Raw genomic sequence first — 24898 nt, forward strand, 5'->3', positions numbered from 1 at the left:
GAACTCATATAACAGGACATTTCAAAAATCATTTGAGCTTTCTAGGGCACTTACAATAAGAGTCATGTACCTCAAATAATAGTAGTATACCATTAGGATAACACAAATGAGTGACATCAGGAATTTGCATATAATTAGATGGTCATTTAGATTATGTAAATGGAATTAATGTAACTTGATCAGTTGGTAGCCCTTAGAACTTTAGATCAAATTTTAAGAATGTTCTGCTTAAAGGAAAGAGAAGGAAACTAATCATATAAAGTACAGAAGAACTGTGCCACACCCTGATAAAATTTCAGGCCAAGATGACCGTGAATTACAACAGTGCTAGGTAGCTGCAAATGGTGTCTTTATTACATAAAGAAGACATGTATGCAAGCATAAAAATTTGAACATGTCCAGGTGATGTAACCCAAACTTGGGTGGCAGGGTCAGTAACCTACAATGCAGGATTGGGGTGTCTCCACATTGTGACCAACTGCAATGGCGTTCTGCAGGAATATGTCTCAGATTTGCAGTATCCTGAATTGGTGTGCTATAAGATTGTATTCTGTTTGAAAAATTGAGGGTAATTATGCCCACCACACACTGCACACAGTAGAGGCAGCATGGCTTTTGTAAAGCATGCTTTCCAATGAGGCACCACACAGTGGACACAGCTGAGATCCAGGGTAGGACATTAGCTGTGGCAGCCCTCTGACCAGTTGTCTGAGCCACACAAGTTTTCCTATACCTGCAACCACCTGCGTCATACCCTCCGGACCCATTGATTTGTCATGGTAGCTAGCAGGCTTGCTTCACTGTGGAACGGCAAGGTGCACAAATTGGCCAATCTGCAATCTTCCTCAAATAGTTATAAAGAGACAGTCTGGTAAAAAAAACTTTGATTCTCACAAATCTCTTAGCTTAATTCATGAGCTTCATGATGAACTGTGTATCATTTTATTAATGGTTATAGTTGTGATATTTCAAGATTATGAATTTCTTCTAGCAATTTACCTAAACTTTGCATTGGAAAATAGTGGTTACCACGAATTTGTGTTTAGTGCATGTTAGGTCATACGTTGTTGTGTTTGAACTGTAGCTAACATATTGAATTATTCTTTAAACTTGGAAGGCTATCACTGTCTGTCTCCAATCTTGAGAAAACAGATTGTATGTAAAGTAGTCCATCCTCTGCACACCAAGGAAAAAGCCAGAATGAAATATTCATACCTCACTCCTATCTCGCAAACAGTTTGAGACACCGAAACAAGATTTTGGCAATTGATAGCACACAAAGAGGAGCACATTTCATCATAAAACTAACGTAGGAAACGTCCATACTTATGGTATTCAAGCAAGTACAGATTTTTCTCCAATTAAACAAGGAAGAATGAAACTGGAATAAGGTTGCAGAGGAATTATATTACATCAGTTGTAAGTATTATTTATTTATTTTATATGCATCTTCGCAGTGAACATTTAATATTAATGATGTTAAGTTCTTCATATTTATACTGGTCTCTTTTTATGGCTGCATACTGCCACTGAACAAAAGGTTCAAGTGAATTAAAACATTCATTAAATCTTTCTCACCTAAGAAAAGTTTTACTCATGTTTCTGCACCTACTTGGAGCAGGTGACAGAAGCTGGTTAGTGCTCAGTGGTCCCATTTCCTCCTCCTCCTCCTCCTCCTCCTCAGCGAGATCTTTTCACATAATGTTTTCAGTCCTCAAATAATTGTGCAGTACACTTGTAGCCCTCACAATTCTATCTACAGTCTCCAGTTTACAGTCAAAAGGCCATTTAAGCAAAAGAAATCTGGAACTCAATATACCAAATGCACTCTCTATATGAGGAAGACTGTAGTTAAAAACTTTACTTTTGCCATTAGCAGTAACTCTAGATTTAGGTTAAGGTTTCATTAAGTTTTTTTAATAACAGAAGTGTCTCATCACCTAAGAGAACATAAAGGGCTCCTGAGTTCCAAATCAGAGTCAGAATCTAAGTCTAACTGCATAGACAGACTCAGGGTGGACATTGCAGGGTGCTCTGTGCTTCATGAGCACTGGACCACTACTGAGAGTTCTGTCATGCCTCTGCTATGGGCAGTATGTGTTGACCTACAGAAACTGTTGCTCTGCCAGGCCTCTGCTCTGCCTCTGCTGCGTGCAGTGTGCAGTCAGCCATAACATATTGTATAGCAGACCACATTCTCATTCATCTTCGGGTCCTTAGTGCAATAAATCAATTGGTCATCTGCATTTGTGTCTGAAACAGCCACAAATGTGATGCTCAGCATGCACCAATGGGCACGGTGGCCCACAAGCAGCACAGCATCAGCAATGTCTGTTGTATTCCAAGGCTGTGCATATGTGAGAAAAACTGATTTGCTAGTTTCATTACTTTCTCTCTTCTACAGATAGCAGTAGCTCTGTCTGTTAATGCCTGGCCATACATAAGCACACGGACAGGTAGCTACCGCACATGTTTTAGTTATGACATGAAGTGTAATTAATTATTATCCTTTCATCCACATGTTTTATTGTTTCCCTTATTTATTCTTACATGAGTACATCATGTATCCTGTGGGTGTATAAATAATTGTTCTTTGTGACTTTTCAATACTAAAATACTGTGGGGGTAATCTAACCGTGGTGACTCAGCATATCATTTACTACAGTAGTCTGTAATGACCTTTTGCCATTTCCCTAATTTATTGGACTGCACTTTCTGATACAGTGCAGCTTTATAAAGCCTTACAGTAACAGTGAATCCAATTCAGCTTTTTTGCACACAGTTCGGTTACATTTTGGGTATCATTACAGAATTTCTGACCAGTGATCGGCTTCAGGACAACATTTTTGGTACTGCCATTAGACATGAAATTTCCTTGGCTTTTGGAACTACTAACTCCTTCCTGAGGAAGGAAACTGGGAGAAGTTGGGGGATTTAAAAAGGAAAGGCAGGTCACACAGATCTGAGAATGTGAAGTAATCACCTGTTGTGAATATGAGAGGAGACAAAGATAAATATAAGCCTACTCCACACAAAATGAAATACTACAATTTTAACTATTTAAAAAATTTATTCACATAAAACGCTTGACAAAAATTAAAAATATTAAGTAAAATTAAGTTGCAGATCTTAAATTGCCATAATGAGCAAGAGTAATACAGCCTCCATGGATGTGTAATTGAACTAGGAACTGTTAGAAATAAATTGTGGAAGTAATATATTCCACATTAAAATGATGACAAATGTGAGCCCATATGTAGCTTTTGCTCTAGCAAGGTGTGTTTACACCTAACTCTTAGTCTGCTAAAATGATAAATTATAACACATAGGACTTGGTGTTTCTGTTGAGAGTAATCTAAAATTGAACCAACATTTTCATGTTGATTCAAGCACAAAAACTCTACAAAACCACTGAGCTTGGTTTCTTTTAGAGTTAATTGGCACATTACATTTCATTATAAAACATAAAATTAATACGCAGCATCAAATCTACATTCCAACTTCATATGTACAGAAATATTACAATGGAATGGTTCTTTTCTAATATAAAAATAACTTTTCACAAATAAGAGGAGACAAACCATCTCCTTTATCCTGCTCATTGTGAAATTCAGATTAAAAGCTTAGTGATATTGATACTACATGGAAGAAGTACACTTCATGTACATACACAAAAAATGTGACACTATAACAGTGAACTTGGTAAAGGAACAAAAAGTAGTTCTTATTTTTTAAAAAACATAGCATCACAATATATATTACAAAGAATAATATGATTTTAAAAAAAATCACAGGACCCCTTACTTTCTGAAAGGAATTTGCTCACTACATCAGAATGTAATGGCATGAACATAAAAACTGCATAATAAAACAAGAACATTTATTATGGGATTCCTGTTTTATCAAGTTTTCAGAAAGAAAGAAAAAAGGGATCTCATAGCTCTTTACTTTGTAAGAGCACAACTGGAATGTAATTGTACTTCAGAAGTACTCTTTAATAAATTAAGAATTTAACCATTTAAGATAATTGCCAGGGGTAAAAAATTAAATTATCAAAAATACATAGACATTATATACTGACCACAAAAATGTGTAACAAGTTGAGATAGATTGCAATATAACACTTATCTGAGGTATAATTCTGAAGTGATAACATGTTTATTAAATTTTGAATTAAATATACTTAGTTGTGTCAGTAAGTGACCTCAGCTGCATTACATCATAGTTTCACTTTCATTTTGTGGTAAAATTCAACAGCAACTGTTGACAACTGCATGTCTAACAGCTGGCAGTAAAGCACATCACCATTCCAGTTTTTCTGGATACACTCCAGTGAGGCACGCTGTACAGTGTCCAATGCTTGTGGAGCTTTTGTTCTTCATTCTGTGCCGAACTGCTTGCACTAAGCCTTCCACAGATAAGTACGCCAAACTGTCTGCACCTGTAATCCAATGTAAGTGTTACAAAAGAAAGAAAAGTGAGAGTGAAGAAAAGGAAGTGCTCTCTCTCTCTCTCTCTCTCTCTCTCTCTCTCTCTCTCCCTCTCTCCCCCCTCTCTCCCTCCCCCTCTCCCCCCCCCCCATCACTTCCTCCATCCCTCTCTTTCATTAACCCCTCCCCCCTCCATACACAGAGAATATGCATTAGAGAGGGGAAATTAAAAGAATATCTCTTTTTCACTTCTACCATAGTAAAATGATGTTTAGATATAGCAGGTTTCTAATAGTTATGTGGTCATGGAAGATGACATATGTTGTGATATCTGCAGGGATAGTAAGTGTAATGTTGTCTTACATCCAAACTATTTGAAGTACTCAAATTTATTTTTCAAATCAGTCAACTGAAACCTGAACTTTCTTTCTCATGAGTCCATGATGCTAGAAGGACTTCATTGCTGAAACTGGTGATACTAATATCAATCTTGAGATCAGAGTTGTAGATTTATGTATGTGGCTCAACATGTGAGTGTTTAACATATGACTGTGCTTATCTCAGTATCACTTGAAACAGTAAATTTCTCTTGCCAGTCTCCCTGGATTACTACAGTTCATTACATTAAATATAGAGTTGAATGGAGTAAAGTTAAGCCAGTAAATTAATTAATGATCCAGTGCTATGTCATTTGGCTGAACAAGGGTACCCAGTGAGGAAAAATCTTCCAACATGTTTTTCTAAATATCTGGAGTAAATGACAAACTGAAAATTGTAGAGAGGACTGAAATAACTTATGCAAACAGGAATTCTTGGATTCTGAGATATGTTCAGTTTCATAACAGAATTCAGTCTAGCTGGCCAGGAGGTGCTTCTCATGCAGTTTGCAACATCTGCATTCAGTCATAACAATAACTGATTCCATTTTTATCTTAGACAGCAGCTACAAAACTGTAAAACACGAAGCCATGACCACCAACCAACTATACACCTGAATGAATGGCCACTGTCACACTGTGTGAAAGAGCAGAGTTGACCACCAGAAGTAGAACATGCTACGAGCACAAATGCTTGACTTCAATGGCTGCTTCCATGTCATCTGGAAACACACACACACACACACACACACACACACACACACACACACACACACAGACAGACAGACAGAGAGAGAGAGATGAAACATGTTTTTGGTGGTATTACACATATATACATACTAACCAAATGAACACAGCTGCTTGTCAAGAAAATAGTAAAATACTGGTTTCTTCATTGTTACCCATAGAATGTTTGACACCATATCATCTGGCAAACTTCCTATGAATTCTAATGTACTTCTCTCAATATACCTGTTAGGATTGTGAACAAACTAAGTGCAAAGAACCTACATTTTAATACAAATATTTACTATTTATGACAGGCTGAAGCAAAATTACACACTACTCAATTAAGTTGAGATTTACAAAAAACATAGGAAGTTTTAACTTATACTCTGAAAGACAATTATACAGTGTAACAGGCAGAAATGTATGCTGGTGTGCGTAACAAAGACAAAAGTAACTTTCACATTAAGTGTCAATGATAAGTAACATAGCTCAATAAAACTTGGACCACACACATAAAGAACTGCTACAGTGTCATGCAGAAGGTAACTGAAGGAAATACACAGTGAGATGAACAGAAATGACACTTTTATTCAAAGACAATAATTATGTGAAGGCACCACAAATCATAATAGTCTTTGGACATTACAAAAGGTGGGATGTGGTTCTTTATAGTGTGTACTATCACCACAGCAGCAATACCTGCCCTCCAATGTGCTCCCAAGCTGGTCATGAGGTTTGTAAGGAGTTCTTGTAGTAGGGCATTCCATTCCTCCACCAGTGTGATTGACAACTACTGGATGGGCAATGGTGCATGTGGATGTTGATGTGCTGCTGTATGTCTCTCCAATGCACCCCACATGTGCTCAATGGGACTGAAGTCAGGGGAATGGGCAGGCCAGTCCATTAGCTGAATATCGTCCAGTTCCATGAGCTGCTTCATCTGCACTGTTTGATGTGGTTGTGCATTGTCATCAATAAAAATGAAATCAGGATCAAATGTACCCTTGAGAAGATGCACATGGGGAAGGAGTACAGTGTCACAATAATGTTGACCAGTGAGTGTACCATGTTCAAAGATTTGGAGGTCACTACGCCCGTGCAACATTATGCTTCTGCCCACCCTAACATCTGGACCACCAAACAATCACGTTTGACAATGTTCCTGGGTGCTTTATGTGTTCCCTCTCTCATCCAATAAGGGTACATAATGCACCTAGGAATGTTGTCAAACACCATCGTTCTGGCATTCTACGTGTTATGGCGTGGGCAGGCATAATTTTTCCTGGACATACTGACCTTCAAATCTTTGAATGTGGTACATTCACCGAGCGGCATTACTGTGACACTGTACTCCTTCCCCATGTGCATTCAGTCTCCTGACTTCATTTTTATGGATGACAATGTGCAACTCTATTGAACTGTGCAGGTGGAGCAGCTTTTGGAATGAGATGATACTCAGTGAATGTTCACGACTTAAATCCCCTCATGTGATCAGTAGAAGTTTTTCAGCATGTCAATATGCACAACCAACCGTAGAGCAAACAGCAACTCTACCAGCGAAACTCCTTACCAACCTTGTGGCCAGCATGGGAGCACGCTGCAGAGCATGCGTTGCTGATATGTGGTTGTCACATACCCTATTAAGAACCATGTTCTGCCTTTTGTAATGTCCAGAGGACCATCATACATTGTGGTAACTTCAGTGTAATTATTGTCTTTGAATAAATATGCCATTTCTGGTGTATTATTGAGCTACGTTACTTTGTAGTGACACATGATGCAAAAGTTATTTTTGCTCTTAAGTTTTGCACACCAGTGCGATAACTGCAGAACATAATATTTCCATCTTGCACTTAATGCAACAGTGTTTTGGCTGCCATTTGACATGTTCTCCAGGTATCTGTATAATGAGCCTATTGCCCTAAAAATAAAAAAACAACTGTTAGCCCTGCAATTTCTGTTTTCTTTGTATTTGTCATGTATTTTATGACACTCTTTGGATCTACATGAATTTATTTGCAATTTGCAATATCGTGAGAAGAAAATGGATCAAGGTGTCTGGCCATACAGCACAAATATCTAAAAATGGCAACTTTCCACTCTTGTGAAGGTAAACAATAAAAAATGTGACCCACTGACAGATAAATATGGCCTTACTGGGATCAACTGGAAAACTCCCTACTGTATCTAATGTGTGTCTATACATTGTGAGAAGGAGGCACAAGACAAAGATGGAGGCAACCTCTTATAGCAACAAATGTTCAGGGACTGTTGTCAGATATGATCAGACGTTTACACTATAATTGCTGAGTGTCTGTGTTACCCTATTCACAACTCCTCATTTTCTCTGCATTTCAGTTCTACAGGAAACTGATAATTTCTGCTTGGTGTCCATATTTCTTATTTAGACTGAACAATATTTGTAACAGGGGACAGCTATCTATATTCTACATGAGGTGTGATGTTAAGCCGTGCCAATACTTATTCACTAAATGCGAGTATCAGCATCCAAGTGAAATTTTGTGAACAGCGCTATTTAGATTGCTTCATGTATTTTTTGTCTAATTTTTTACATTGCTGACCTGTCTTGGCTACTCTTCTCATCAGATCCCAGCAAACTGAGCTTGGATGCTGATTTTGTCAAGTGTTATACAAATTGCCATATTTCCTGTTGGCTTCTGTCTCAGATTCTTCAATTCACAATCGTCTGACAATTTTTTGATGTTTCACCAGCGCAAGTAGTTGGCATTATCAAAGCTCCATCCTCCATTGCTGGTCGTGGACTGGAGTCAAGCTCGTAGCTAGGGATTACATGTACCTGTCACACCACCATCTGAGGACTTTCCCTGGTCATTACTGCTGTGGTTCTCCCCCTGATACCTACAACAGTTGTTTATTGCAGCACGGTAATCCAGGATCCATGCACCAATTGCATATTTGTGGATTTCTATAGCTTCCCTGGGTAAGCGGGTATGATAGCTCTTCTCCCCAGCAAGAACTTTCATGTCAGCAAATTTATCATGTGATCAGTCTTACACAGCTTGTGCTCTGCAACGACTAATTTCTCCACCTATAACAACCTCCAATATCATTTCCTTTCAGTGATCCAGGTGTTGATGGATCATCCAATCATTCCCACACAGACTTATCCACATGTACAGAGTGTGTGTTATATTCCCCTACATTGCAAAGAGACCACCTCCTGTCCTTTGCTATGGCAGGTACATATTATCTCCAGGCACGAGCTCCCCTCCATTTCACCACCAACTATGGACAGTGAAGCTTTGACAATGGCAGCCACTTGTACCAGTGAAACACCTAAAAATTGTCAAACTAGCATCAGCCACAGAACCTGAGTCAGAAGTCAACAGGCAATATGTTAACGAGTGACTATGCAAGCCTCAACAATTTTGTTATATGGAGTGTTACTTAAATAATTCTAAGCTTTTTAATTTATTCTTTAGATATTATAAATGAAACCCTTCTGCTTTTTCACTACATCCATTGTGGATGACGAACTGCAACTGCAATTAGAAAGTGGCACATTGTTTACTTTTACAAATATTTGTTACTGTCTGAAGGAGCAGGTATTGTATGGGCAAAACAATGATAGTAATAACGATGAACACGTTGTCTCTTTCTTGCTGTTGTGGGAATCCAAGTAATGTTGTGAGCATTAGGTAATGTAGGTAGTGTGGCATTCGGAGGCTTGGATCAGTCCAGGCTGCATGCACAGATAGCTGAAATGGTTAAGGTGACCACTCATGATAAGCAGGAAATTCAAGTTTGAGTCCCAGTCTGGCACAAATTTTGATGTGTCACAAATAGGTAGTATATCTATACCAAATACAACTAATGACAAAAGAATTCACAATCAGTGAACAAATCTCAAAATAATAGGAAGTAGCAATTTACGTAGGTATGATGTGCAACCAGCTGCTTTTTTAAATTGATGCGATTTACTGTACCATTAACTAGTTTTCAAGCCACTGTAGGCTTGTTGTCAGCTGGAGTTACAACACCATTATATCTTGGATGAAGTGCAGCTGGACACAAGGGACATGGTGATTGCACTGTCTTGTCCGGTACCTATCACTCTGCATATGCGTGTGCGTGTGTAAGGTGGCAAAATGCACAATTAGTATGACTTTAGTGCTTAGCTGCACTTGGTCCAAGAAACAAGAACATAACACATCCATCTCATAAGGCTGCAGCAGCTCAAAACATAGTTAATAGTGCAATAGATCTTATGAAACTGACGAAGGGACTGGTTGCATATTATACCTACATAAACTGCCTACTGCTTTTGATCTAATCTAAATAAGACAGTCAATCTCAAAATACAATCATACCTAACATGCCACTTGTTATTTTAAATGTTGGCCATAATGGAGTTCAAACTCTGAACTGCCTGAGCTGAATCAAGAGCAGGGAATCCAATAAAATATTCAAAGTTCTGCAAGTTTTATGTAATATTTATAGGGGTGTCACATTTAGTAGATCTCACATCAGCCTATATCAAGAATGATGAGATGTTGTTATTTAGATGCATAATAAAAATGTAAATATAAACATCTTCTGCTGGATGAAGCTGGATAAGACACCTTAGGAGGACAAGAATGCACTATTTTCAATTGAATCTAGTACTGTACAGGAATCTTAGAGGACAGGAATGCTTTATGTTAAATATGGATCCATTCACACTACAGGTCATGCAACTTATACAGTTTTAAATGCAAATTTTAGGGCATCATCTCTCGTTTCATTCCTCTTTTTACTCACTTCCTGAATTACTGTAGTCTAATGTTCTTCCCTTTATACAACACACCTTTTTTCCTGTGTATAAGAGTGGAACATACAACTCCATACAGCTACATCATCTTTTTTTCATTCCTTTCTTCATTCCTTATATCACTCCTCTCTCTACCTTCAATTTGACAACTATATGTATAGGTTTTCATCATTTTTAGTTCTACAATTGTGTGTATCATTACCAGCATTTTTCTGCTATCATTAATTGAAATCAAATTTATATTATTATGTTATGTTTTTATTATTTTGATATTTGTAAATTATGTAGACTACAGGGTAAATGTCCAAATGTGTCATTTCTTAGGAACTAAATATAAATTTCTGGCTTTGGCTGACAGCACCCAGCCCACTAATATATCTGGGCACCTCAGCAAAGCACAGCCTCCATGTGTTCCTTTTTAACTGGAGTTAAGTAACATTTTTGTAATTCAGTACAGTGAAAAACAGGAATTAAACATTTTTTTCAATGATGCAACAGTGTCAATGCCCAGTGAGTAAACTATTAAAAGTTAATCATACTGCTTGCCTAGGAGGCAACAGTTGGTGAGGAAGTTCCCATCCCTGGGGCATCATTAGGAAGTCTAAAACTAAGGAAACTAACAGGAATCCTGTCAACACAGCAATAAGAAAGTATGTCGCCAATAGAGGAATAAAAATATAACTAGCTGCTTGCATGACAAGAAGTTCTCAGCAGAAGGTATACAGCAAGAAATATATGCAAAGGTAAGAAGAGGACTAGACAAGTAGAGGGTGTGTTCCACGATCACAGAACTGCAAATAAGAGTGTGTGTTAGAAATACAGCATTTCTGTCCAAGTTGTGTTACTCTACAACAATAGAATGAATTAATTTGGGAGCTCTTTACGTATACCATTTTTCACAAAAAAGAAAAGTATAACAAGCTGCCTGGGAAAGTTATATAGGCCTGCATCAGTATGAAGTTTCAGTTTTCCATGCTAGTTTAACTATATCTTAGACTGTTGGATTTATGACACGACACACAAACAATATTTTTTCCTTACATAATGGATTTGACCACCTCCCAAAAAAATTAACGTTGCCATTTTCATCTTACATCTGGGAAGTGGAAAACGATGCCTTTTAAATCATGAGCAGCTTCCCCGATTTACATGCCTTACAGCTTTCTGAAGTAGAAAAGGTGATAAAGGAAATGAAAGAGTGGTACCACTGTTGGATTGGATGGTCTTCCTATAGAATTATTTCAGTGTTTGGACAAAAAGGACAGAGCTGAAATGACAGCTTTGTGTAATGTTGTATAAGAAAGTGGCACATGGCCAGAATACTTTGCCAAGACAGTGATTGTTTCAATCCCCAAAATAATCAAGCACCAAGAAATGCACAGAATATAGCACAGTAAGTACAGGGCTATAACAAATTATTGAAGCGATTTCATAAATTCACTGTAGCTCCATTCATTGACATATGGTCACGACACACTACAGATATGTAGAAAAACTCATAAAGTTTTGTTCGGCTGAAGCCGCACTTCAGGTTTCTGCTGCCAGAGCGCTCGAGAGCACAGTGAGACAAAATGGCGACAGGAGCCGAGAAAGCGTATGTCGTGCTTGAAATGCACTCACATCAGTCAGTCATAACAGTGCAACGACACTTCAGGACGAAGTTCAACAAAGATCCACCAACTGTTAACTCCATTCGGCAATGGGATGCACAGTTTAAAGCTTCTGGATGCCTCTGTAAGGGGAAATCAACGGGTCGGCCTGCAGTGAGCGAAGAAACAGTTGAACGCGTGCGGGCAAGTTTCACGCGTATCCCGCGGAAGTCGACGAATAAAGCAAGCAGGGAGCTAAACGTACCACAGCCGACGGTTTGGAAAATCTTACAGAAAAGGCTAAAGCAGAAGCCTTACCGTTTACAATTGCTACAAGCCCTGACACCCTGACACACGCTTTGAATTTTCGGCGCGGTTGCAACAGCTCATGGAAGAGGATGCGTTCAGTGCGAAACTTGTTTTCAGTGATGAAGCAACATTTTTTCTTAATGGTGAAGTGAACAGACACAATGTGCGAATCTGGGCGGTAGAGAATCCCCACGCATTCGTGCAGCAAATTCGCAATTCACCAAAAGTTAACGTGTTTTGTGCAATCTCACGGTTTAAAGTTTACGGCCCCTTTTTCTTCTGCGAAAAAAACGTTACAGGACACGTGTATCTGGACATGCTGGAAAATGGGCTCATGCCACAACTGGAGACCGACAGCGCCAACTTCATCTTTCAACAGGATGGTGCTCCACCGCACTTCCATCATGATGTTCGGCATTTCTTAAACAGGAGATTGGAAAACCGATGGATCGGTCGTGGTGGAGATCATGATCAGCAATTCATGTCATGGCCTCCAAGCTCTCCCGACTTAACCCCATGCGATTTCTTTCTGTGTGGTTATGGGAAAGATTCAGTGTTTAAACCTCCTCTACCAAGAAACGTGCCAGAACTGCGAACTCGCATCAACGACGCTTTCGAACTCATTGATGGGGACATGCTGCGCCGAGTGTGGGAGGAACTTGATTATCGGCTTGATGTTTGCCGAATCACTAAAGGGGCACATATCGAACATTTGTGAATGCCTAAAAAGCTTTGAGTTTTTGTATGTGTGTGCAAAGCATTGTGAAAATATCTCAAATAATAAAGTTATTGTAGAGCTGTGAAATCGCTTCAATCATTTGTAATAACCCTGTATAATGTTTCATGCTGCCACAATTGTATTGAAGGTACTGAATCAGAGATAGGTACGTGTAATGGAAGAGAAAGTAGAAGAAAAGAAATTTGGTTTCAGAAAAGGGAGAGGTACTAGAGACACTACTGGACTAAATACAATGACTGGTGAAATACATACAGAAAGAAGAAAAGGAATGAGTTTGTGAATCACAGACATAGAAAAGGCCCTTGACAGAGTGAAATGGGACAAGATGAAGGAAATTCTAAAATTGAAGGAACGTGAACTGAAAGGTCTAATGAAGGAGTGAAAACCAAGGCAGAAAGCATGTTACTGGCTTGAAATCTGAAGAGAGGTTTATCAAATATCTGAAGAGAGGTTTATCAAATATAGGTTTGTCTCTCACCAAACTCTATTTACCATATATATCAAAGACTTGATGATGAAGATGCTAGAGGTAGAGAAGGAAGGAGTAAGCATAAGAGGCCAGAAGATATACTGCATCACATCTGCTGAAACATGGTAGTACATAGGAAGTAATCTCTTTTCAAAGAACATTATACAGACTTGGAGAAATGCAAGTGTATGCATGAAAATTGACTAAGGTAATGAGAGTACATGACAAAGAAGATATGGAAGTGAAAACAATGAAAGGTCAAAAAGAACATGTTGCACAGTTCAGATATTTACAGAGCATGCTAACTGATACTGAGATGAACGGAAAATGATTAAGATCAAGAACTGCTACGGCAAAGCAAGCTTTCCAGAAAAAGAAACACTTGTTATGTAGCAAATTGGTGTTGGAATTAAGAAAAATGGTGATTAGATTCTTCATGCGGAGTTTTTGTGTATGGCTATGAAAGCAGTACATTGGAGGAGAGAGAAAGAGATGAAACTGAAGCATTTCAGACATGGGTTTGGAAGAGAATGGAGAAAATAAAATTTGTGGATAAGAACAATGAAGAACCAGAAAGGGTAAAGAAACAAATAACTCTCCTAAACCTGGTTAAGAAAATGATAGTGTGACTGGGACATATATTGAAAGGAAAAGAAATTCTGACAGCAACTATTGAAGGTACAGAGTCAAATAGGGAAGAGAAGAATAAAATGAGGGATGAAGTGCAATGAGGAAGATACCAGATTATGAAGCAGCTGGTCTCAAACAGGGTCAAAAAGAGACAGCAACGGAGTTGGGAACCTGCCAATAGGCAGAACACCTTATATGATGATTCCATGCCCTTTGGCTTAGTCCTTGACATGTTAAGACTCCTTTAGTTTTGGACTGAGAGCTGCTTAGTTCCCCACTATGTTCATCTTGAAAAACATCATGAAACAAGTCCAAAAATATGTAAACTACTACTCATATCATCGGTGTTGGTGAACGAATGTAGAGCAAGAGGGGGAAACTGGAGGATGATGATAAAGTTAAATACTCAGTGTGTAGACACAAAGCAATCACCATCCCAAAGGCCGGCTTTAACAGCAGAATGCATGGTCTTACTGTAGGTAATATTTCATTACGTTTATCTAGGTAGGTATAAAGAGACCTATAGGTTTATATGGAAAGTTTATCGTTGTGAAACTCAGCATTTTCACCATTCTGAGTTGTGAAAATCACATTCAATGGAAAATAAATAAATAAAAATGACATCAAAGGACCAATCACTGACCTATCTTTGTACTTATAGTCAAACTTTAACAACTAACTCCCTAAACCAGTGTGTACATACTTAACTGTAAAGGATTATATTTAAAAATCATCAAATATAAGCAGCCAGATGCAGTTATTCTGAATTACCATCATTCATTGTCAAGAACAATGGTCTAAAAACACACAAAAAATTTATCACAGTTGCTTCCATGAAATTCACTTACCAACATGTTTTGCAAGCTTCAAGGAGTCTAATTTGTTTGCAATTAACTCCTCACTTGTTGGTATATTGATGCCCATGTAACAAGGATATTTCACAGGAGGTGAAGCCACTCTTATATGGACCTAGAAATGCACAGATTTTAATTGAATTACGTGATGAACAGATACAGATACAGTTTCTTCAAAGTCATTATATGCACCTATGTCTATAAAATGCAGATTGATTCATTTGAATGAGCAATTAAAAATTAATGACAAACTAAATTTTACTCTCCTTCCTGAAACTAAATGTTTTACAAGTATCTATAAGCTAATACACAAACTACATTTGGCGAACTTTAATTTTATTGCCACCATCCTGCGAAATTAAGGAGAGATCTTACTAGCTATTATGTAACAACTTAAAAGCACATTCAGCAAGGCAGTCTAAGAGCCAATTATGCATACTGACAACAGCTTTGAGACTTCTTTTGTTCAAACACTTACATGAATATATTCAAACTGGATCTGAAACTCTAAGCTTATGTTTTCATACATAAAAGAGAGCATAGAAGTTTAATTGCTCCAGAACAGATTTCTGTTAGTTACTAAAAACAAATTAAGACCTGTACTAATTTTCTTGGGTAAAACATTTCACAACGTTCAAAGAGTTCTAGGTCAAAAATGAGTCACACACTAACATGCTGTGACCAATAGTTCCTTAGTACTGAAAGCAGTTTTGTTTATTTTGCATTGAGTTGAAAAACATTGTAGGTTCCCCATGCAAAATATTACAAACATAATAATTTATTATATTACAAACAAAGATATTACTTGTAATGTATCAATATATGGCATTTTATTACTAGAGCTCATTAAAATAAAATCAAGTTATGAATGAAACATGCGTGACACTTGTGTAATAGTCTACAATATTTATTATTTTACACCATTTGGTTTCAGGCTACAAAGGAGGGGACTTCAGTGAAAATGTTATGTAAAATTATTGAACTTACATAAAATGTGTGACACATTAAACAATGTGCTATATCACAAATTAAAACAGTTTTTCTGAGCAGAATATAAACTAAACAATGAACTTTGGGAGTGGCTGAACAAAATAATCTTGTCCTTAACAGATCCAGTATTACTAGTAGGTAAGATATGAAAATGAGATTAAGTAGGTAAGTGAAACAGCAGTGATCATACAAAGTAAAAATTTTGAACAGGGCAAATGAAACCGTAGTAAATGGTATAAAAGAAGAAAATGGGGTACGTGAGTAGGAGAGGTAATTTACAACATTGTCTGGATGGGATTATGAGTAGTACCTGCATTTAGAAGAAGCAACTGAGGGAACTGTGTTTGATCGTTAAGTATTAAGCTTAAGGAAACAGGCATGTTTGTTAATTTCCATTATTTCAAAGGGAGTTAATCTTCCTCCCTTTATGTATGACATATTACTTCATGTTGCACCTTATGGCTTTCTTTAAGCAGATGTTCTGCAAATGTAGCTTTCCTGAGTTCCCAAGTTCTATAGTGTTCCTTCAAACAAGTTCATAATCCCCTATCAGACTAACCAATACAGAATTTGCCACAATTACAATCTTTTGCAAAGCTGAAGTGCAGTTTTTACCACTGGGCAAAAAGTGACCAGTTGAGCAGTGCACATAAAATGATGCTTCGAAGTTTCTGGATTTAAGGTTCCATCTTTCAGGGTCTTCATTCTCAGTTCCATGTTGGAAATTAGCCAGTGTTTTCATGTCCTGATCAAAATCAAAACCAAGTTTAAACCTATTATGGTACAGTTCAGTTGACTTGGTGAACAAATTAAAAGATATCAAAATTCCCACTTAAGAGTCAACCTAGTTTCTTTTGATGGCAGTAATTTATTCACTAATATACCAGTACATGAGTGCCTAAACATTCTCACAGACTTACCAGGTAAGTCAGGAGTTAACCCAGCTCTCACAGATGACATAAAATTATCTAGACACACTTGCCTAACACAAAATTACTTTAGTTTCAATGGCAAGATATACAACAGTAGGATGATCAAATTCTATATAGGTCAGTCTGGCAGGGCAATATGCACCCTCTTGAAAGGACACCAAAGAAGTTGGAAAGTCAGAAAAGGAGACCCTACTTTTGTGCAGACCACCTGCTTAAAGAAGGCCATAGTTACTAGGTGCAACATGAAGTACTTCATTACATCCATAAAGGGAAGAAAACAAACTACTTTGAAATAATGGAAATTAATAATCGTATGTCAATTTCACCAAGCTTCGTACTTAATGATCTAACATGGTTCCCACACTGGCCTCTTCTAACTGCAGATACTACTCGTAAGCCCATCCAGATAATGTTGTAAATTACCCCTCCTACTCACATGCCCCATTTTTTCCCCCTTTATACTTTTTACTGTAGTTTCATTTGCCCTGGTAAAAAATTTTTGCTTTGTATCATCACAGCTGTTTCACTTCCCTGCTGAATCTCATTTGTATAACCTGCTAAAGAAAAGATTATTTTATTCAGCCACTCCCTTGGAATATCTCACCAAAGTACACTGTTCAGTATATTTTCTGCTTAGAACAGTAGTTGTAATTTGTTACGTAGCCCAATTATTTAATGTGTTACATATTCTGTCAAAGTTCAATAATTTTACATATCATTTTCACTGAAATAATTCCTCTACTTTTTAGTCTGAAACCAAATATTAAGAAATGTCATATTTGGCAACAAACTGAGATATTCTGTTAGGCACTAGTTTAAAATCTTTGATTCCACAAAATTTCACAGCTACACATTCTGTATTTATCATAGTTCCTGATTACAGTGTAACAGCCAAAAGCCAGTTTATAAAATAATAAAATATTGTAGAATGTCACACCAGAGCTGTGTGTTTTTCATTCATGATGTATAAAATATTCCACCAAGAACCTACAGAACAGTCAGCCAATGAACAATCAAGTTATTTTAATATAGGCTTGTCTATTTTCAGAGCAGATACTATGATTATAAATGCATAAACTTTACCTCACTGGCACCAGCATCTCTCAGTAATTTTATAATTGGTCCGATAGTATTCCCTCTTACAATGGAATCATCAATCAAAACTATTTTCTTTCCTCTCACATTCTCAGATAAAGCTCCAAATTTCTTTGCTACACCAAGCTGTCGAAGTCGAGTACTCGGCTGGATAAAGGTTCTTCCAACATACCGGTTTTTACACAGAACTTCAGCGAAAGGAATTTCAGACTGTAATACAAATAAAGATTTAAAGAAAAAACCAAGCACGACCTAATAAACTGTGTTTTTTTCTGTTATTATCAATGATTCAATTTAATCAGTGAAACAATGGAGGCTAAATGGATGAAAACATAATGTAAAGGTTTCAGGTAAATGTAACCTTATACTGGAAATTTACTGAAACATTTGTAATATGCAACACAAAAAAATTACTAAGAATGGGAAGAAATGAGCTCAGGCAATAAATAAGGTTGTGCAGTATTTGTCTGTCAGTCTGACAGATTACAACTGAGTAAACATAGTTTACATCAAATATAGAAGCTATGAATTAAAAGTTTAAGGAGTTACAAGTACACAGTTTTACATTATTCACGTTTAAAGTTTAAAGATATAGAAACCAAAACTGTTGAGGGAGGGGGAGAGAAGAAAATTCAGATGCCACACAAAACCATAAGAACAGTTTTCAAGAACTCTGTGAAAATAATGATACTGCCACACGTGAAAGAAAATATTAGAAACCTTGTATTAAATACAGATAAATTATAATTACTGAATTAAAGGGAGCAATAGTTCAACATAGATAAAATGAACAAAGCCTTAAATTCTGATAGTAATAGTATAAGGGACAGTCAGATGAAAATGAGACAGGTGTGAAGAAAAGTAAGTAAACTGATTATTATTTCAAAATTAATTGCCATAACTGTAAATACATTTGTCCCACTGTGACACAAAATGGTGAATGTCTTCATGTAAAAATGTTTGTGGTTGTCTATGGAACCATGATTGTATCCTGGTGTGCACCTCTTTGTCTGAAGCAAATCGACAGTCACGAATGCCTTTCTTCAGGGCTCCAAAAATATGGAAATCACATGGAGAGGGTTCAGGACCATATGAAGGACACATAAGGGCTCTCCAGTGAAACTTCTGCAGTGTATCAAAACAACATATTTTGGAGTCTTGAAGAAAGGCATTTGTGCCATCGATTTGCTTTGGACAAAGAGGTGCACACCAGTGTACAATCATGGTTTCATGGGCAACTGCAAACATTTTTCCATGAAGGCACTGGGCATCTTGTATCTCAGTGAGTAATTGTATTAACAGTTGATTTTGAAATAATAAACAATTTACCCACTTTTTCCATCTGTCTTGTTTTCATTGACTGGCCCATACAGAATGAGTAGAACATGTACACAAACAACACAGAAAACAAAGAAAAGTGAAGGAATCAGAGGGCTGGATGGGCACAAACAGGGAAAGGACATTAGTATGACAGAAACAAAATGTGGAAGAATATGAAAAAAAAATAAACACAAAAAATATTTTTAAGTTGAAAGAAAAAGGAATTAATTACTAATTATCTATGAAGAAGGACACTGTCTGGAAGCTCAGCAAATTTTTCAATTTGTTTATATGCCTGTCAACAGGTCAACACCTGTTATATGGTGAGAGGTTACCTTTACTCCTTCCTTTATTTGGATTCCTCCCGGTACTATAAAAGAACAATTATGACTTACTGACTAACTCTCTAGTACACTCAGATAAAAATGACAACTCTGTCTCTAACAACACACAAATTTGTGCACACAAATATCTTTAACTATTTGCAAAATAAAAAATGGCAAATTATTAGACAGTATTTCACAGCAGCATTGCAAATTTCTTTGGTGTAACATTCTGTTCTGGTTACTTAGTGGTTGTAATTTATAGTGATATCTATATCTATGTGACTTTGAAGTTTATGATTTTAAAATATTCCTGTCTCAGTCTCTGGTAGCTATACTAACAAACTTTTATTGAGTTATCCACAGACTTCAAGTTCTCCTAAATCTAATGGCAAGATGCAGTCAAAGCTGCTGCAAACTGTTTCTCCCAATATTTACTTTTAATGTTTTCCTAACAGGAGTGGATACTTTGGTGGTCTCATGTTGTGTTACACAGAACAATATGAACTTTTTTAAGCAGAGACCACCACCTACCCCCTACATTTTGAAACTGAATTTTGTCTGAGAAAGTACATACTAAAAGTGAAGGTTCTTACATGGCATTTATAACACCATCACTCCTAAACACACACATTCTGGGTCTTAATTGAATGGCATAATTTTTCTCAACGAATTATGGACGTTACAACCAATACAAACTTCAGTAACTTCTGACATCCATAGCCCATGACAGTCTCCCTGTTTTTGCTAACCTGGGTACGCGGCATACTTCTGCATTATGACATGCCCCTGCTTTCTTATTTCTGCAATGGATGAGTAATCTAGCTATTATTTATTCAGTTTCTGGTTACCTTGCCTTCTAAATTTTTTTTCAAATATCCTCACAGTCCCCCCCCATGAACCATGGACCTTGCCGTTGGTGGGGAGGCTTGCGTGCCTCAGCGATACAGATGGCCTTACCGTAGGTGCAACCACAACGGAGGGGTATCTGTTGAGCGGCCAGACAAACACGTGGTTCCTGAAGAGGGGCAGCAGCCTTTTCAGTAGTTGCAGGGGCAACAGTCTGGATGATTGACTGATCTGGCCTTGTAACACTAACCAAAACGGCCTTGCTGTGCTGGTACTGCGAACGGCTGAACGCAAGGGGAAACTACAGCCGTAATTTTTCCCGAGGACATGCAGATTTACTGTATGATTAAATGATGATGGCGTCCTCTTGGGTAAAATATTCCGGAGGTAAAATAGTCCCCCATTCGGATCTCCGGGCGGGGACTACTCAAGAGGACGTCGTTATCAGGAGAAAGAAAACGGGCATTCTACGGATCGGAGCGTGGAATGTCAGATCCCTTAATCGGGCAGGTAGGTTAGAAAATTTAAAAAGGGAAATGGATAGGTTAAAGTTAGATATAGTAGGAATTAGTGAAGTTCGGTGGCAGGAGGAAGAAGACTTTTGGTCAGGTGATTACAGGGTTATAAATACAAAATCAAATAGGGGTAATGCAGGAGTAGGTTTAATAATGAATAAAAAAATAGGAGTGCGGGTTAGCTACTACAAACAGCATAGTGAACGCAATATTGTGGCCAAGATAGACACAAAGCCCATGTCTACTACAGTAGTACAAGTTTATATGCCAACTAGCTCTGCAGATGATGAAGAAATTGATGAAATGTATGACGAGATATAAGAAATTATTCAGGTAGTGAAGGGAGACGAAAATTTAATAGTCATGGGTGACTGGAATTCGTCAGTAGGAAAAGGGAGAGAAGGAAACATAGTAGGTGAATATGGATTGGGGGGAAGAAATGAAAGAGGAAGCCGCCTTGTAGAATTTTGCACAGAGCATAACTTAATCATAGCTAACACTTGGTTCAAGAATCATAAAAGAAGGTTGTATACCTGGAAGAATCCTGGAGATACTAAAAGGTATCAGATAGATTATATAATGGTAAGACAGAGATTTAGGAACCAGGTTTTAAATTGTAAGACATTTCCAGGGGCAGATGTGGATTCTGACCACAATCGATTGGTTATGAACTGCAGATTGAAACTGAAGAAACTGCAAAAAGGTGGGAATTTAAGGAGATGGGACCTGGATAAACTGAAAGAACCAGAGGTTGTAGAGAGCTTCAGGGAGAGCATAAGGGAACAATTGACAGGAATGGGGGAAAGAAATACAGTAGAAGAAGAATGGGTAGCTCTGAGGGATGAAGTAGTGAAGGCAGCAGAAAATCAAGTAGGTAAAAAGACGAGGGCTAATAGAAATCCTTGGGTAACAGAAGAAATATTGAATTTAATTGATGAAAGGAGAAAATATAAAAATGCAGTAAATGAAGCAGGCAAAAAGGAATACAAACATCTCAAAAATGAGATCGACAGGAAGTGCAAAATGGCTAAGCAGGGATGGCTAGAGGACAAATGTAAGGATGTAGAGGCTTGTCTCACTAGGGGTAAGATAGATACTGCCAACAGGAAAATTAAAGAGACCTTTGGAGAGAAGAGAACCACTTGTATGAATGTCAAGAGCTCAGATGGCAACCCAGTTCTAAGCAAAGAAGGGAAGGCAGAAAGGTGGAAGGAGTATATAGAGGATTTATACAAGGGCGATGTACTTGAGGACAATATTATGGATATGGAAGAGGATGTAGATGAAGATGAAATGGGAGATACGATACTGCGTGAAGAGTTTGACAGAGCACTGAAAGACCTGAGTCGAAACAAGGCCCCGGGAGTAGACAACATTCCATTAGAACTACTGATGGCCTTGGGAGAGCCAGTCATGACAAAACTCTACCATCTGGTGAGCAAGATGTATGAGACAGGTGAAATACCCTCATACTTCAAGAAGAATATAATAATTCCAATCCCAAAGAAAGCAGATGTTGACAGATGTGAAAATTACCGAACTATCAGTTTAATAAGTCACAGCTGCAAAATACTAACGCAAATTCTTTACAGACGAATGGAAAAACTGGTAGAAGCGGACCTCGGGGAAGATCAGTTTGGATTCCGTAGAAATGTTGGAACACGTGAGACAATACTAACCTTACGACTTATCTTAGAAGAAAGATTAAGAAAAGGCAAACCTACGTTTTTAGCATTTGTAGACTTAGAGAAAGCTTTTGACAACGTTAACTGGAATACTCTCTTTCAAATTCTGAAAGTGGCAGGGGTAAAATACAGGGAGCGAAAGGCTATTTACAATTTGTACAGAAAGCAGATGGCAGTTATAAGAGTCGAGGGGCATGAAAGGGAAGCAGTGGTTGGGAAAGGACTGAGACAGGGTTGTAGCCTCTCCCCGATGTTATTCAATCTGTATATTGAGCAAGCAGTAAAGGAAACAAAAGAAAAATTCGGAGTAGGTATTAAAATTCACGGAGAAGAAGTAAAAACTTTGAGGTTCGCCGATGACATTGTAATTCTGTCAGAGGCAGCAAAGGACTTGGAAGAGCAGTTGAATGGAATGGACAGTGTCTTGAAAGGAGGATATAAGATGAACATCAACAAAAGCAAAACGAGGATAATGGAATGTAGTCAAATTAAATCGGATGATGCTGAGGGGATTAGATTAGGAAATGAGACACTTAAAGTAGTAAAGGAGTTTTGCTATTTAGGGAGCAAAATAACTGATGATGGTCGAAGTAGAGAGGATATAAAATGTAGACTGGCAATGGCAAGGAAATCGTTTCTGAAGAAGAGAAATTTGTTAACATTGAGTATAGATTTAAGTGTCAGGAAGTCGTTTCTGAAAGTATTTGTATGGAGTGTAGCTATGTATGGAAGTGAAACATGGACGATAACCAGTTTGGACAAGAAGAGAATAGAAGCTTTTGAAATGTGGTGCTACAGAAGAATGGTGAAGATAAGGTGGGTAGATCACATAACTAATGAGGAGGTATTGAATAGGATTGGGGAGAAGAGAAGTTTGTGGCACAACTTGACTAGAAGAAGGGATTGGTTGGTAGGACATGTTTTGAGGCATCAAGGGATCACAAATTTAGCATTGGAGGGCAGCGTGGAGGGTAAAAATCGTAGAGGGAGACCAAGAGATCAATACACTAAGCAGATTCAGAAGGATGTAGGTTGCAGTAGGTACTGGGAGATGAAGAAGCTTGCACAGGATAGAGTAGCATGGAGAGCTGCAACAAACCAGTCTCAGGACTGAAGACCACAACAACAACAACAACAACATCCTCACAGTCATTTCTCTAAATCCAATACATTTGCACTTATACAGGGTGAGTCAGCAGGAAAGGTACATGCTTTGAGATGCAATAGTATTAGTGATTCTGAACAAAAAACTTCATGTGGACATATGCCCTATTGCGAATGGTTTCTGACATAGATCACGTTTAATATCACTGTTGTATGTTTTTCTTTAATAACTCGAAAACCACACACTCAAACGAAAATGTGTCTCAGTACACAATTAAACTAAATTACATTTGCTACAAAAGAAGGCCCTATTTATTTTTTGTCTAGGACTAACAGTTTGCACAGAGAGATCGCGAGAATACTGAAAACCTCGTGCGACGTGCGTGTGCTGTAGTTTAGGTCCTTTTTGTAGGCCAGTTTGAGGTAGTTTTCCAACTTGATAGACCACAAGTGCCCTGTATCAAAATGTTTGTCTCAACTTCCTCTATATTACTGTGGTACGTTGTAAACAATGACAATGAATAATACAGAAAATACATTGAAATGTACATTAAAAGTGTTCTATCTCAGAAACCATTTGGAATCCACATGAAGTTTTTTGTTCAGAATCACTAATGCTATCACCCCTCAAAACACGTACCTTTCCTCCTGACTCACCCTGTATATGATTTTTGTGGAATCTATTTTGTTTTGATTTATTGATAGACTTTGCTGTCGTCTGCTCACTTGTGGATTACAGCCTTTTGACACCTTGTTTCTATAGTCTGAAAGCTCTTTTTACCTTTGGTGGCTATTATAAGCTGTAAAACGTAAAGGGAAGACTCACACTGTGTTCCCTTGGACATTTTTGAATACTGACTGTTCCCATGTACAGTCTATTTTGAGTTCAAAATAAACCACTACTTAACTCTTTCATCCCATTATGAGATAATATATCACTTTAGTCCTTTCCTTAAGAACTGCAAAATTCACATTTTTTTCATGATTAATAAACAAAATAGAAGTACCTCCTGGGAATATCCATGTGCTGCTGCTGTCCCAGATTCAGGGACTGAGCTCACAATATCAGCATCAACATAAGCTTCCCTTGCCAGAACTCTGCCACACTCCATTCGAACAGAGTACACCATTTGGCCTGGAAAAATGTGAGTTATTATTTCATTTCAA

The 24898-nt window shown here is 37.7% G+C and overlaps 1 protein-coding gene across 3 annotated transcripts in view; it reads right to left on the bottom strand.

The window, feature by feature from the left end:
- Positions 1–3050: 3050 nt before the first annotated feature.
- LOC126248403 (amidophosphoribosyltransferase-like) overlaps positions 3051–24898 on the bottom strand; it is a 286462-nt gene continuing 264614 nt past the window's right edge. For all 3 annotated transcript variants that reach the window (XM_049949356.1, XM_049949353.1, XM_049949355.1), the window contains exons 7-10: positions 24739–24866; positions 17924–18145; positions 14913–15033; positions 3051–4441 (exon numbers count right to left, since the gene is read on the bottom strand). In XM_049949356.1, coding sequence (XP_049805313.1) covers positions 4302–4441; positions 14913–15033; positions 17924–18145; positions 24739–24866 — 611 coding nt within the window. In that variant the 3' untranslated portion in view covers positions 3051–4301. The remainder of the gene's footprint in view (positions 4442–14912; positions 15034–17923; positions 18146–24738; positions 24867–24898) is intronic.

Source organism: Schistocerca nitens, chromosome 3, assembly GCF_023898315.1.
Source record: "Schistocerca nitens isolate TAMUIC-IGC-003100 chromosome 3, iqSchNite1.1, whole genome shotgun sequence".
NCBI classification, from domain to species: domain Eukaryota; kingdom Metazoa; phylum Arthropoda; class Insecta; order Orthoptera; family Acrididae; genus Schistocerca; species Schistocerca nitens.